At 40.6% G+C, this 14,945-nt stretch overlaps 1 protein-coding gene across 1 annotated transcript in view; it reads right to left on the reverse strand.

Annotated features, from left to right (window-relative positions):
* LOC108680273 (homeobox protein Nkx-6.1) overlaps positions 1–14,523 on the reverse strand; it is a 57,412-nt gene extending 42,889 nt beyond the window's left edge. The window contains exons 1-3 of the mRNA XM_018169073.2: positions 14,026–14,523; positions 13,423–13,547; positions 12,807–13,128 (exon numbers count right to left, since the gene is read on the reverse strand). Coding sequence (XP_018024562.1) covers positions 12,807–13,128; positions 13,423–13,547; positions 14,026–14,523 — 945 coding nt within the window. The remainder of the gene's footprint in view (positions 1–12,806; positions 13,129–13,422; positions 13,548–14,025) is intronic.
* Between the last annotated feature and the right edge of the window lie 422 nt (positions 14,524–14,945).

Consider the following 14,945-nt stretch of genomic DNA (forward strand, 5'->3'; position numbering starts at 1 on the left):
TTGGATATTGGCGCGAGGGGCGGGGGCGTTACTTGATGAAGAGAAATTCGGCGTTTGAGTGTTGGCAAAATGAGAGCCTGTCGACCTGACGATGTGATGATGAAATGCCTTCAAAATATTGCCGGAACAATGGAAGAAAAGAGTGGGTCTAGGGAAAACTTAATTACTGGAAGAAAAATTAAGTGGGGAAATTTAACTGAAATAAGAAGTTGGTGGATGTAGAAAAGAACTCAATTGTATGAGTGAAAATTGATTATAGAAACGCTCGCTGTATTTACGAATGAGAAAGAAGTAAGCTGTGTGGAAGAGCAGAAGCGATGAATTCAATGAATTTGACTCGAGTTTTACTAGAATGTAAACTTGCATACTAGATATAAACTCTTTCAAAAATAGCAGGTGAATGCCTCTATAGAAAACAATACTATAAATAATAATTTACAAGCATACGCAACTGTAAACAACGTACGTAAGCTGTAGAAGCAGTGGAATGTTTGAAACGGAAATGTGATTTAAAAAATTTAATTCCGAAATTTATTTGTCAAGTTAGTGATGGTCTTGGGAAATGTGATTAATAACTTCAAATTAAAAATGTTTCAGTTTAATGAAAAAATTTGTTCATGTTTCTGCTCATATATTTGTCTATTTTTCTTTAATTTTTTACAAAGTCGTACATATTTTAGCCGTAAACATTTTCGAATAAATATATAAATACTTTTCGATTTTATAGCAAAATCGTATTTCTATCTAACTTTTACCGAAGTAAGTGACATCACTAAACTGAAATAAACTTTTTATATTAATAATTCAACACAGACAACATCAGTACACGCAAAACACATATCAATAAATACAATCAATAACAAACTATACAAAATTGACAAGACCACGTGGGGACAGCGGCCCTCTTCTTCATCTCCCTCATTAGCCCTCATTCCTCTCATTAAAAACTCCATAAGTTTGGGCTTAAGGAGTCATTCATCGCACATGTCGCACCTCGTCATCCATTAGGAAGAGGGACTCTCCCTCTGGAAAACTTCCTGAACTTTTATAATTCATTACGTAATTGATTTATTCCAATCATCTGATAAATAATAATTAGGCGGTTAATTGCGCCGAAGATTCCTATCATATGATCATGAAAACTTTGAAATTGATTGTGCGAATAATTTATACATATCATCGGGTTAATAAAAATTAGGCAATCAACAACGCTAAAATATGTATTAAAATAATTCTGTATAAATAAACAAAAAAATATAACTCAGTACTCACTGCAGTGAGTGACAGAGAGCGCATTTTCTCGTCGACAAAAACTTGAGGTCACGGACGGACAGACGGACGGGCAGACGGACAGACAGACAGGCGGACATGGCGAGCATAATAGTGCATTTTTTCCATAAATGAGAAAATGTGCTAAAAAGAAAGGATAACAAATCATGCAATCGATTTATTGCAATCATCTTGTAAATAACATCTAAGCAAATATAGTAAAGTAAGAATAGTTTAGTTATATAGTCAATACTTTTGTTATATTACTATATTATTAGTATTTAGTTATATAGTTAATGGTTTAGTTATGTTGTTAGTATTTAGGTGTATAGTTAATAGTTAGTTATATACTATAGTTACTAGTTTAGCTATATAATTATTAGTTTACTTATATATATAGTTATGAGTTTAGTTATATTGTTATTAGTTAAGTTATGTAGTTGTTAGTTTAGTTATGCAGTTATTAATTTAAATATATAGTCATTAGTTTACTTATATAGTTGTTAGTTTAATTACATAGTTATTGGTTTATTTATATATCTATTAGTTGATGTTTAATAATTACCAGTGCTGCATGTAACGTCACACGCATGCGTGTCGTGTCACACGCACGCATAACACATCACGCACATCGACATGCCAATACAGGAACGTTATGGGCAGTTTTTCCTCGAGCAGCAGGCCTATTAACAGGCCTAATATTGCCTCGTAGGCCTGGATATTGCCATCAATAATCTCAATTGAGCCTTAACACAACCTTATTGAACCGATAACGTCTGCTGCTACCCCGCCTTCATTCCTAATACGTAAAAATTAAATAATTAAATTTAAATTATTAGATCATATTAATTCATTCATATTGAGGTATACGTGTTAACTTTTTATTCCAAATTTAAACTGAATACAATATGGAAAAGAGTAATTTTTTTATTTAAAATGGGATTTTGAGATAGCTTCTAGATTTTATAGTTTGGGAGGGAGTGAGAGGAAGAGAGTGGGAGAGGGAGTGAGAGGGAGTGCAGGAGATATCTTTCAACGAGGTTTTCATATCGAGCACCGCGGTCTCGAGAGTTCGTGTTCGCTATGCAAACGAAGCGCTGCAAAAACTCTAAATAAAGCCTGGGCGCCGCGACTTTATTGAAATGCCGCTGATCTTGCCCGCATAGCGCCATAAACTGATGGATGGCGGCGCTCTGCTACATCAAACTGCGAACATGCATCGTCTTCGTCTTACATGTTAGCATGCAGGGCCTATATCGCTGCATCTTAACATGCATCGCCTCCGTCGTTACATGTTAGCATGCAGTGCCTATATCGCTGCATGTTAATATGCATCGCCTGCGTCGTTGCATGTTAGCATGCAATGCCTCTATCGCTGCATGTTAGCATGCATCGCCTTCGTCTTGCATGTTAGCATGCAGTGCCTATATCGCTGCATGTTAACATGCATCGCCTTCATGGCTACATATTAACATGCATTGCCTTCATCGTTGCATGTAAACATGTATGTACGCCTTCATCGTTACATGTTAGCATGTATTGCTTTCATCGCTACATATAAACATGCATTTTCTTCATCGCTACATGTTCTGTTATCATAGCCAAGCGGCTCACAGCTCAAACATTGAACTATAGTGAACTTACATATTGTTTCTCTTCTAACCGAATTACGAACATATTAAGATTACAATTATATGTATTGAATTCATTGTATCTAATAAAATTTCAGAGACACATAAATTATTTATTCTAATAGAACGGCATTGTCTTTAACGCAAAGCTGTACTCGTATATGAGACCTCGTTAACTATACATATATGCATAAACTACCAGGATCTTGTCACGGCAGCTAACACATTCATAAGATTGTGTCAAGTCAAAGCAATTAATTATTGTATATTTATGCAATTATATAATTATATAATTGTATGATAGTTTAATTCGATTGTAAAATTGTATTTTACAATACAATTATACAATTAAGTATTGTATAAGCAGCAGGATCTGAATGATTTTTAAGATATAAATAGCAAGAAACTGCAGGATTTACCGTATTATTTACTGAAACAGTCTGAAAGTTTGTTGCTCCTAGTGTGAACATGACGCTTGAGACTGCATCTCTTAGCATCCTTCCCATTACAGAATTAAATTAAACGAAGAAGCTATTTAATTCGATTAGTTACAACAAATAATATTATATAAAACCATGTATACTATATAAAATGCATGGCTAAATGCTCGAAAACCCTGAGAAATGTTCACTTTTATTGCAAGAGGCGTTGCACTCAGCAGGATGAGTGGAACATTGTCCGTATAGTGATGAAGTTGTAGCCTTGCGTGGGTCGGGTAAAGGGCACCAACTTGGTCGGGTAAAGGGCACCAACTTGGTCGGGTAAAGGGCACCAACTTGGTCGGGTAAAGGGCATATCAGGGCACTTTCCGCTCTCTGCTCGTGCCGTGGGTAGGAGAGAGTGTCACTATTTAGACAATATGATTAATTAATTTTCATGTGTGTAATGTTAGGTTACAATATAAGTATCAGTTCGCATGTACACTAGCTTTCTTCTTTTGTTTTCTTTATTCCGGTTACATATATTAAAAAAACTATTTTTCCTTCGTGACAACTCCTAACTTGTCCGATAATTATATACAATATACATTATAAAGAAGTTTTTGCTTATAATGTATATAATTTATTATACATTACTAGTTGAATATCCTAAGTTATTTATCAAACTTTATGCGTTGGTGTATTTTTTTTGAAGATTCGACCCAGCATAAACTCTCCTGTATATTGGCGACACTCCGTATATGGACCATACCTAACGTGTCGAGGTATTACCTGAGAATAATACTCTAATTGGATGAATTCTGTGTTATTTACAAACGGAAATGAGAGTTAGATTGAAAAATAAGGCTTTTATCTTCGTTAGGTGGTAATTTGACTCAGAAAATAAAGAGCTCACGTTTCCAAAAGAAGACTATTTTAGAGTTCTGTGCTGAATAAGTGTTGGAACTTATTTCTGATGAGCTTTCAAAAGCCAGTTCTTTATTACACGTTTGCTTCCCATCGTACTCACATTCCTTTCACAGTCCGTACTCAGTTCTAACCCCCCATTTTTTGTTTCCCTGTCACTACCCCCCACTCAGTTCTAATTAACCCCCCTTTAGCCCCCCTCCATAGATCGTTGCAAATTACGACCCTGCCTCACCTATTCCAAAAGTTCGCGTTTCTTAATAAATTGTCGCGGATATTGGCGTGGCGGGGGGACGGGGGTCAAAGAACCCCTAATGTTGGGGGTATTGAGATGTCTTAATGAGATATTAGAACATTTTAATTGGACATTAACACATTTTAGGTAATAAGATCTTAGGATATCTTTTCAAATGAGACATTAGGATATTTTGTCTAATGCGACGTTAGGACATCTTGTCTAATGAGACGGTAACACATATCCTCTAATGAGATATCAGAGCACATCTCATCTAATGAGGCATTAGAACTTAATCAGACAGCTCGATAATCAAGCATTCTATCAGGTGGCATACGGCACACTCCGATAATCAGATAACACGGTAGTCGAGCACTGCCTCTCATCAATTAATAACTCCTAATTAGCAGCACCGAATACTCATTAAGGAGATGATTATTCACCTTGTTAATCTCTGGAGCGATCATTCAGCCTCTGAATAATCATGCTCATTCAGCCTGGATTCTCGAGTTATTTTCTCTTTTATTTTACTCTGCACGCGACGTTTGGCCGTAATTGCCGTGTTTTACAGACGCGTTTTTTTATTGTGTCGCTTTTTTTAATTGGATGACGTCGTTTGTGTTTCTTTCTCGGCTGGAAAGAGCCGAGTTATGCTGGAATGTTGATTAATGTGGGTTAATGTTGGTTGAGTGACGGCAAAATGTTGATGAATGTGGGTTTGTATATATGGGCATCCTATAATAAACTTTGTTAAACCCACGAAAATAATTTTTGTGATTGTAGACAGCGAAGAAAAATTTCAATTCGCGCAAAATATTTAGGAAAAAAGCTGTATAAGTAATTATCTCTTTATTGCCTGTCTAGAAAATTAAATATTTAACTTTACGCGATCTATAGTTTCATTATTAAGTTCAAGATCCGGCATTCGAACTTGAATGTCGGTGCCTGGAAAACTTTTTGCTCGCGTTACAAGTGAGTTTGGCTGGCAACTTTACTCTCATAAAGCAACTGTTAATAAATCGCAGGCGCTTTTAAAAGAGCTTCTAATTTTTCATAGCCTGAACAATACAAGGCGAGCCGCCCAACTACGGCGAGCGATAAATCAGCTCTCGAACGGAACCCTTTTTCAATAATAGTGCTCACTTCAACGCCTGCTGCTCACGCCTTTCTTTTTCTCGCGGCCCTTTTCAACTTTTATGAACAAGTTATATTCTGCGGACTTGTCTAATTTTCTCAGACTAAATTCATACCTCGAGCGCCGGGACTTTGCTTTAGGTCAGCCATGGATCAAGTTTGCTGGCGTTATCTAAATAAAAAATTATTATTTAGAATTTTTCGTGAATATTGAGTTTGTTTGAAAGATAAAATATCTTTATCGTCGTTTATTGAAAAACACCAGATTCATGAGGAAAATATTTATGTTGGATTACATTTAATTAACGAGCTTAAAGTTGTTATTGTTATTAATAAGGGCCTTCCTGTTCCTGACGCCTAATTTTATCAGCTATTAATCTTTTAAAAGGGATAAATGTTTAAGTACTAATTAATATGCCATCTATGTTTATTCTTAGAAACCATTAAGCGTTGGCTCCTAAAAAAAGGTAATTGTGTTAAATGTGTCATTGTGCTAAAGATATAATAAAGTTAAATTGTAAAACTGTTCTATTAATTATTAAGTAAATGGGTGAGTTGAAGATGGTAAGCCAGGGGGGAATAACATGCATAATTTGTGAATATGGCCAGCACGAAATGAATAAAATAAGTAGTGATGGAACATGAGGGGTGAAAAGGGGGGTGGTTTGAGGGCATGGGGTTGGGGTTGAGGGCAAGTGAGGGCAGGCGAGGGGGTTGAGGGCATGAGGTTGGGGTTGAGGGCAAGTGAAGGGGTTGAGGACACGTGTGGGGCTTGAGGGAAGGCGAGGGGGTTGAGGGCAGTACTGGGGGAGAGGGGTTGAAGGCAGGGGCTATAAAATTGAAATTAAGCGGAGGGCGACTGCGGAATCGACGTGTGTGTGATTTAGACGCGTTTAAGGGTGTAACAGGGATGGGGGTGAGGGGGTGAATGGGTGAATGGGGGGTGAGGGTTTTTTGAAGCAATGTAGGGGAGGGGGAGGGGGTAAATTTATGGTGGCTTATTCTAGGAGCTCGGGGACAAATTACAAGATGAAGAATTACTGATGAATTAACGAGGATGATTTAACACAAGGATGATGATGGCTGGTATCAGAATAACAATGAAAATAATGTACATGGACAACTCAATATCAAATAATATTCACGCACACCTCACTATCAAGTAATTTACCCAGACACCTCACTATCAATTTATATACACGGGCATCTCACTATCAAATAATAAACACGGACACCACACTATCAAATAATATACACGGACACATTACTAATTCAGAGGTGGGCAGTAGCGCGCTACATGTAGCGGCCGCTATTAGCAGCCGCTACATTTTCAGTAGCGGTAACGGTAGCGGCGCTACATTTAAGCAATTGTAGCGGTAGCGGTGGCGCCCGCTACATATTTAAGTAGCGATACGAGGTTTTGCCGCTACAGCGCTACCGCTACATTTATTGATAAAGCCTTTAGATTTTACTTCATAGTACTTTTTAGATTGTACTTTAATTAATTTTTAGATTACTAGATTTTACTTGATAGATTTCACGAATCTAAACTGAGAGAGATCAGGCACAAAATGATCTCTCTGGTTGATGGGAAGCTTTCTGACACAATTACACAAGCTACCAGCAGCAGCAGCAGCGATGACGAGTAGAATGCTGATTCGTTCTTTAATGAACTCCAGAAAACACGAGGTCACACTCACGTCAATGAAGGAGATCGACTAGTGAACAATTATTTGGAATGTCCGCTAAGCACCGCTTTACCTGCTCCTGTATCATTTCCTTGTAACCCGTTCCTTGAGATTTTTGTAGCGTACAACACTCCAATCCCTTCTAGTGCTGCGGTGGAGAGGATGTTTTCCTTGGGAAAGGATATCCTAAAACCAAAGCGTTCAAGCTTGTCAGATGTTCATTTTGAAATGCTGGTACTTTTAAAATGAAAAGTTTAATTATATGGAAATATTATTCCGTCTTGTTTGATTTGCGTGTAAATGTTAGTTATTTTTTATATTTCAATTTAGCTTACGACTTGCGAGTAAATGTTACAGGTATTGTTATGTTTCAGTTTGCTTGCAGGTAAATGTTACAAGTATTTTTATATTTCAATTTGCTTGCGACTGGCGTGTAAATGTTACAGGTATTTTTTCATGTTTCAGTTTAATTGCTTACAGTTATTTTTACACAGTTATTTTTATGTTTCACCTTCATTACATGGATGTCTTCTTTAATCTACAATCTCAAAAATTATCCACATATAGATACAAATAAAAGACTGATTTTCATAAGTATATTTGGATAATTTTTGAGATTGGTAGATTAAAGTTCACATCCATGTAGGGAAGGTAAAACACTAAAATAACTAACTTTTATTTACTGTATCTAACCCGTACTAGTTCGGTTAGGTTAATTGCAATAAAGTTGCATTGATATGTTTTAAAAATGTTTTATTATCATTAAATGTTTATGAGTAAATCCCAATAGCAGAACAATAAATATTTAGATATTTAAAATAATTTTGGCCATTGTAGCGGCTAATGTAGCGGCGCTACATTTTACTGTAGCGGTAGCGGTAGCGACCACTACAATCTAGTGGGTGTAGCGGTAGCGCCCGCTACATTTGGAGCATGTAGCGGTAGCGGTAGCGGCGCTACATTTCAAAGTAGCGCTGCCCAGCTTCGATTACTATCAAATAATATATACAGACACCTCACTATCAAATTATATGCGCGGACACTTCACTATCAAATTATATGCACGGACACTTCACTATCAAATAATATATACAGACACTTCACTATCAAATTATATGCACGGACACTCACGGACACTTCACTATCATATAATATACACGGACACCTCACTATCAAATAATATATACAGACACTTCACTATCAAATTATATGCACGGACACTTTACTATCAAATTATATGCACGGACACCTCACTATCAAAAAGATATGCTTGACAGTGAAAATGAGAGTGAACTAAAGAAAGTTACGATAGAAAATGAAAAAAATAAGGATTGTCTACTGGCAGTGAGGATTGAAGCAAACATTTTCGTTACAAATGAAAAATAATTCGTATCACTTGCATTAATTATTAGTGTGAATGAATTTGAAAACGATTGCGACTTTTTGCCTTCCCGCCCATAAGTAATGCCCACACCACAGCGAAGCTACGAATGTCAGATTGAGGCCCTCAGACGACCAATGAGGCCTTCAGTCGACCACTAAGGACAGCAGTCGACCATTGAGGCCCTCAGTCGGCCGCTAAGGCCAGCAGTCGACCATTGAGGCCCTCAGTCGACCACTAAGGACAGCAGTCGACCACTGAGGCCCTCAGTCGACCACTAAGGCCAGCAGTCGACCATTGAGGCCCTCAGTCGACCACTAAGGACAGCAGTCGACCGCTGAAGCCATCACACCACGGCGGAGGCCATCAAACGAATGTTGTGGCCAGCTGAGGACCGCTTAGGCTTGCTGGTGACCGCTGAGGCCTGCTGGTACCGCTGAGGAGGCTGGCCGGTGACCTATTAGGCTTGCTGGTGATCGTTGAGGAGGCTATCTGATGACCGCTGAAGCCTGCTAGTGACCGCTAAGGCCAGCTGTTAACCACTGAGGCCTGCTAGTGACCGCTGAGGCCTGCTAGTGACCGCTGAAGTCAGCTAGTAACCGCTGAGGAGGCTATCCGATGACCGCTGAGGCCAGCTGATGGCCGCTTAGGCCAGTTGGTGACCGCTGAGGCCTGCTAGTGTCCGCTGAGGAGGCTAGCCGATGACCGCTGAGGCCAGCTGGCGATGGTGTTCCAATATGGCGCGGCCGCCAAGCTGTCGGTATTGCGGTTAGCGGCTCGTAACTTCGCCGACGCAATTTTTTGTGGGAGCTCAATAAGTCGGCGGCCACCGTGATGGAGTGGCGGCCTCTGATGGAGGTGGCGTGTGGCGGTCAATGATGAAGGTGGCCTGTGGCGGCCAATCATGGAGGTGGCATGTGGCGGCCTCTGATGGAAGTGGCATGTGGCGGACACTGAAAGAAGTGGCATGTGACCTGCACTCGACATTAGAGGTGGCATGTAGCCGGAACATACCACATAGCAGAATGATACGCCTCAGTTCAGAGTTCAGAGTTTATGGAGTTCAAAGGCGCAAAAAAGCAATCCTGGACGTTGGTGAGGCAGCACTCAGCCACTGAGATGCAGAAAGAAGCAATCCTGGACATCGGTGAAGCAGCACTCAGCCACTGAGATGCAGAAAGAAGCAATCCTGGACATCGGTGAGGCAGCACTCAGCTCTTAGATGCAGAAAGAAGCAATCCTGGACATTGGTGAGGCAGCACTCAGCTACTTAGATGCAGAAAGAAGCAATCCTGGACATCGTAGAGGCAGCACTCAGCCACTGAAATGCAATCAATAGGCCTTACGAGGCGTCGACAACAACAGATTGATTGCGCTGCTGACCGTCTGGCGTCGCTCCTCCGTGCTTTTTTCTGTCCGAACGTCTCGTTCTTCGAGCTTTGCTAATAAACACGAAAGGTTTTGCGGGTCCATTTCTACGAGCCCCCAAAGTGAGATCCTTGCATAAATTTCAGGATTGTTTTAAGAGTTTCACGTTACCTAGATGCCGCTTTTTTATTATTTTAATATTATTATTTATTATATTAGTGCAATCGCGAATTTCGTCAGTAACCATAAATGTATCGAAGATACTTGGGCTTTTTTTCCGAAAGCGATATCGTTTCGATTTCAATCGCTTAATTCGAACGTTGATGGTTTTACCAGAACTGTTTTGAGATAATATACTGTTAGTCCTCTAAAAAATTAATGTTTGTTATGGATTTAGTTTTGATGAGGCAGAAGCGAATAGTTTGCAGTCTTCAATGTTCCAATATTAATTTTTTTTCTCTAGAATATCAGATTTTCAACTATTGTGTGATACTTGGTAAGTATCCAGGTTATTGGCTGGCTTACATTTGTGAAATTAAAAATTGTAGTGAAAATAATTTCCAACGTTAGTTCTGTTTTTTCTTATATATATCTGAATTTTTTGTGCATTTTCTAGAAGGAACATTTGTCGAGAATGAGAAGTTAATGCCACTTTTCTCAGCTGCGCAATTCCACGATAAAATGTCAAATCGTATCTTCTTTGATGTACCAAGCTTCGTATTCAACTTACAAGAGCCGGAAGTTATAAGCTGCTTTAAAGATACGACGTTGCAACCATCAATGTTCGATACAAACCCAGCCAAGCTCCCCCTCACCGAAGCAGTGCATCCCACAAAAACGCCGGCAAACGAGTCTCTTCAGATGGAGAGGTGCGGAAATCAATTCGAATTTGTAGCAGAGCGTGAGCCTAATTTCATTTCGATGACACCTCTTTGCGAGAGGCAATCCAGACCAGCCGACCGAGGCCTGTGAGAGCGAATGAAAGCTCTGCTCGTGCAGCGATAGAAGACAGCAACACCTATATTGATTTGCCGTTGCCGCCTATCCAATAGAAAACACAAGGAGCTGCCTCAAAATTGCTCCATCCCCAAGCTGTTTTTCTTTGCCATAATACCGCCCTTCGTTCTGATTTATTCCTTCACTAAGTGCCTCGAGTGACCGCCAATGTGGCCTTTAAGCAGTGGTTTGGTAGAGCTCATTTTGGCATGGTACGCGAGCTCCAAGTATTGAATGGACACCAGACAAATCTGGCAAAAATGGTTGCCGAGGAGCGTCTTGACAACCTTTACACGGCTGCAGGCGATGCATGATGTTCTTTGTCTAGATTTGGTTTGAATTGAGCAAAGTAGAGCCCAAGATTTGGTTTAAATTGAGCCAAATCGAGTCAAACACATTGATCAGCGCCATCACGTTGAATCACTTAGACGTGATTCAACACACTTTTTGTGACCTTCTACTTTACTCACACTTTATTATTAAAGGTAAACATGTCTAAGAAATCGGTGTGTGATTTGTTAGGTGCACAACGACTAAGCCTTAAAGGTGAACACTAAATATTGCGCAATGTACATACATTCACCATTTATGTCATGTAGACTTGAAGCTCGTCTTTTTCTTCCACACTCGCGGTTATAACTGAAACAGTCCCCAGTTTTCATCAGCTTTCATTCATCACTGATTTTGAAAAATCATACGTAAACAAGAAAAAAAGGCCGTCATTTGACCGGGGGTGCCACCATTACCTGCCAGCGGTGACAGGACCGCGGGGTGCCACCATTAAGCACAATTAATATTATTTATTTAAGAACCGATAAAAAACTTGGCTGCTTTAATAATCTGGACAAATCATTGGCGGCATGGAAAAATATATAACTCAGTACTCACTGCAGTGAGTGACAGAGAGCGCATTTTCTCGTCGACGAAAACTTGAGGTCACGGACGGACGGACAGACGGACAGACAGACAGACGGACATGGCGAGCACAATAGTGCATTTTTTCCATAAATGAGAAAATGCATTAAAAATACGCGTCCGTTAAATATGAACTGCGGAACTCGTAACTCGCGTCTGTGGAGCGCTGGAAAATGTGAGGGTAGGCGAAGGGATTTGGGTGAGGGGATGGGAGGGGTGCGGAGATTAGGGTGAGGGGACTTAGGGTGACTGGTGGGGGTGATGGGATGGGGAGTGACTAGTAGTGGAGAGGGGATTGGGGAGAGCCAGTGTGGGGAGACCCGCAGAGTGGGAGAAAGGTAGCGGGGGTGAGGGGGAGGAAATACCTGCACGAAAGGTGAGGCAGAAATTAAATATGGCAATCAATTAACATCGTAAAAATCATAATAACTTTTAAACGATTGCATACCTATCTCAAAACTGTATTAAAATTTAAAATTTATACAAACTCTGTTCCTTAAATTGTCGCTCAAAAGTATAGAAGAAAATAAAACACGCAAATTCTGCCATTTACCGAATTCATTGCTTCACTCAAGCAAAGAAGCTCTAATTGGAAACAAAAGCTAGTACGTTTCCGAGCGTGTAATTTGCAGAAATATAATTTTTTTTAAAAATTAAGGTAAAACCACTTACGTTAATTTTATTCCATGTTACATTATGCTATAACTTTTATTTCATTTCATTTCTAAATGAAGTTACAAGATAGTAAGGAAATTTTTATAATGTTAATATTAAATATCCTGGTTGGAGAAAATTTCTCAAAATGGCCAATATGAGCAAGCGGCAAATTGTCTCGACACTGACCACCTGCGACGATAAATCTACGGAGGCATGACGCCTCATGTGAGGGAGCGCTTTATGTGAGGGAGCGCCGCATGTGAGGGAGCGCAGCATGTGAGGGAGCGTCGCATGTGAGGGAGCGCCGCATGTGAGGGAGCACCGCATGTGAGGGAGCGCTGCATGTGAGGGAGCGCCGCATGTGAGGGAGCGCAGCATGTGAGGGAGCGCTGTATGTGAGGGAGCGCCGCATGTGAGGGAGCGTCGCATGTGAGGGAGCGCTGCATGTGAGGGAGCGTCGCATGTGAGGGAGCGCCGCATGTGAGGGAGCACCGCATGTGAGGGAGCGCTGCATGTGAGGAAGCGCAGCATGTGAGGGAGCGCAGCATGTGAGGGAGCGCCGCATGTGAGGAAAAACTTGAGGTCACGGACGGACGGACAGACGGACAGACAGACAGACGGACATGGCGAGCACAATAGTGCATTTTTTCCATAAATGAGAAAATGCATTAAAAATACGCGTCCGTTAAATATGAACTGCGGAACTCGTAACTCGCGTCTGTGGAGCGCTGGAAAATGTGAGGGTAGGCGAAGGGATTTGGGTGAGGGGATGGGAGGGGTGCGGAGATTAGGGTGAGGGGACTTAGGGTGACTGGTGGGGGTGATGGGATGGGGAGTGACTAGTAGTGGAGAGGGGATTGGGGAGAGCCAGTGTGGGGAGACCCGCAGAGTGGGAGAAAGGTAGCGGGGGTGAGGGGGAGGAAATACCTGCACGAAAGGTGAGGCAGAAATTAAATATGGCAATCAATTAACATCGTAAAAATCATAATAACTTTTAAACGATTGCATACCTATCTCAAAACTGTATTAAAATTTAAAATTTATACAAACTCTGTTCCTTAAATTGTCGCTCAAAAGTATAGAAGAAAATAAAACACGCAAATTCTGCCATTTACCGAATTCATTGCTTCACTCAAGCAAAGAAGCTCTAATTGGAAACAAAAGCTAGTACGTTTCCGAGCGTGTAATTTGCAGAAATATAATTTTTTTTAAAAATTAAGGTAAAACCACTTACGTTAATTTTATTCCATGTTACATTATGCTATAACTTTTATTTCATTTCATTTCTAAATGAAGTTACAAGATAGTAAGGAAATTTTTATAATGTTAATATTAAATATCCTGGTTGGAGAAAATTTCTCAAAATGGCCAATATGAGCAAGCGGCAAATTGTCTCGACACTGACCACCTGCGACGATAAATCTACGGAGGCATGACGCCTCATGTGAGGGAGCGCTTTATGTGAGGGAGCGCCGCATGTGAGGGAGCGCAGCATGTGAGGGAGCGTCGCATGTGAGGGAGCGCCGCATGTGAGGGAGCACCGCATGTGAGGGAGCGCTGCATGTGAGGGAGCGCCGCATGTGAGGGAGCGCAGCATGTGAGGGAGCGCTGTATGTGAGGGAGCGCCGCATGTGAGGGAGCGCCGCATGTGAGGGAGCGCTTTATGTGAGGGAGCGCCGCATGTGAGGGAGCGCCGCATGTGAGGGAGCGCCGCATGTGAGGGAGCGCCGCATGTGAGGGAGCGCTGCATGTGAGGAAGCGCAGCATGTGAGGGAGCGCAGCATGTGAGGGAGCGCCGCATGTGAGGGAGCGCTGCATGTGAGGGAGCGCTGCATGTGAGGGAGCGCTGCATGTGAGGGAGCGCTGCATGTGAGGGAGCGCTGCATGTGAGGGAGCGCAGCATGTGAGGGAGCGCAGCATGTGAGGGAGCTCGGCATGTGAGGGAACATCTTGTGAGATTCAGTGTCAATACAGGCCTCTTAATATAGCAAGGCTTAGAGGCCTAAATTCTGTATGGCTCATTGAATGGTAAAATATATGCATTACTGTATACTGAACTTTAATTGTATCAAAAATTAATGCAAAATTTTGTAGTACAATAATAAATAAATCAAGTTGACAATTACACAAATAAAATCTTTATTCACTGTATAATTTATGTCATTTTTATTTGGTTTGTCATACGTTCTGCGCCAATGCAATGCTATGAACATTATATATATCTATCATTATATATATTATTTTTATATTAAGGTGATATTTGTATTTTAATATAAAGTTAAAGTGAAAAACTATCCAAATAACAGCAAGTTGAATTTTATATTT

This window comes from Hyalella azteca, unplaced genomic scaffold, assembly GCF_000764305.2.
Source record: "Hyalella azteca isolate HAZT.00-mixed unplaced genomic scaffold, Hazt_2.0.2 contig12591, whole genome shotgun sequence".
Lineage (NCBI taxonomy): Eukaryota > Metazoa > Arthropoda > Malacostraca > Amphipoda > Hyalellidae > Hyalella > Hyalella azteca.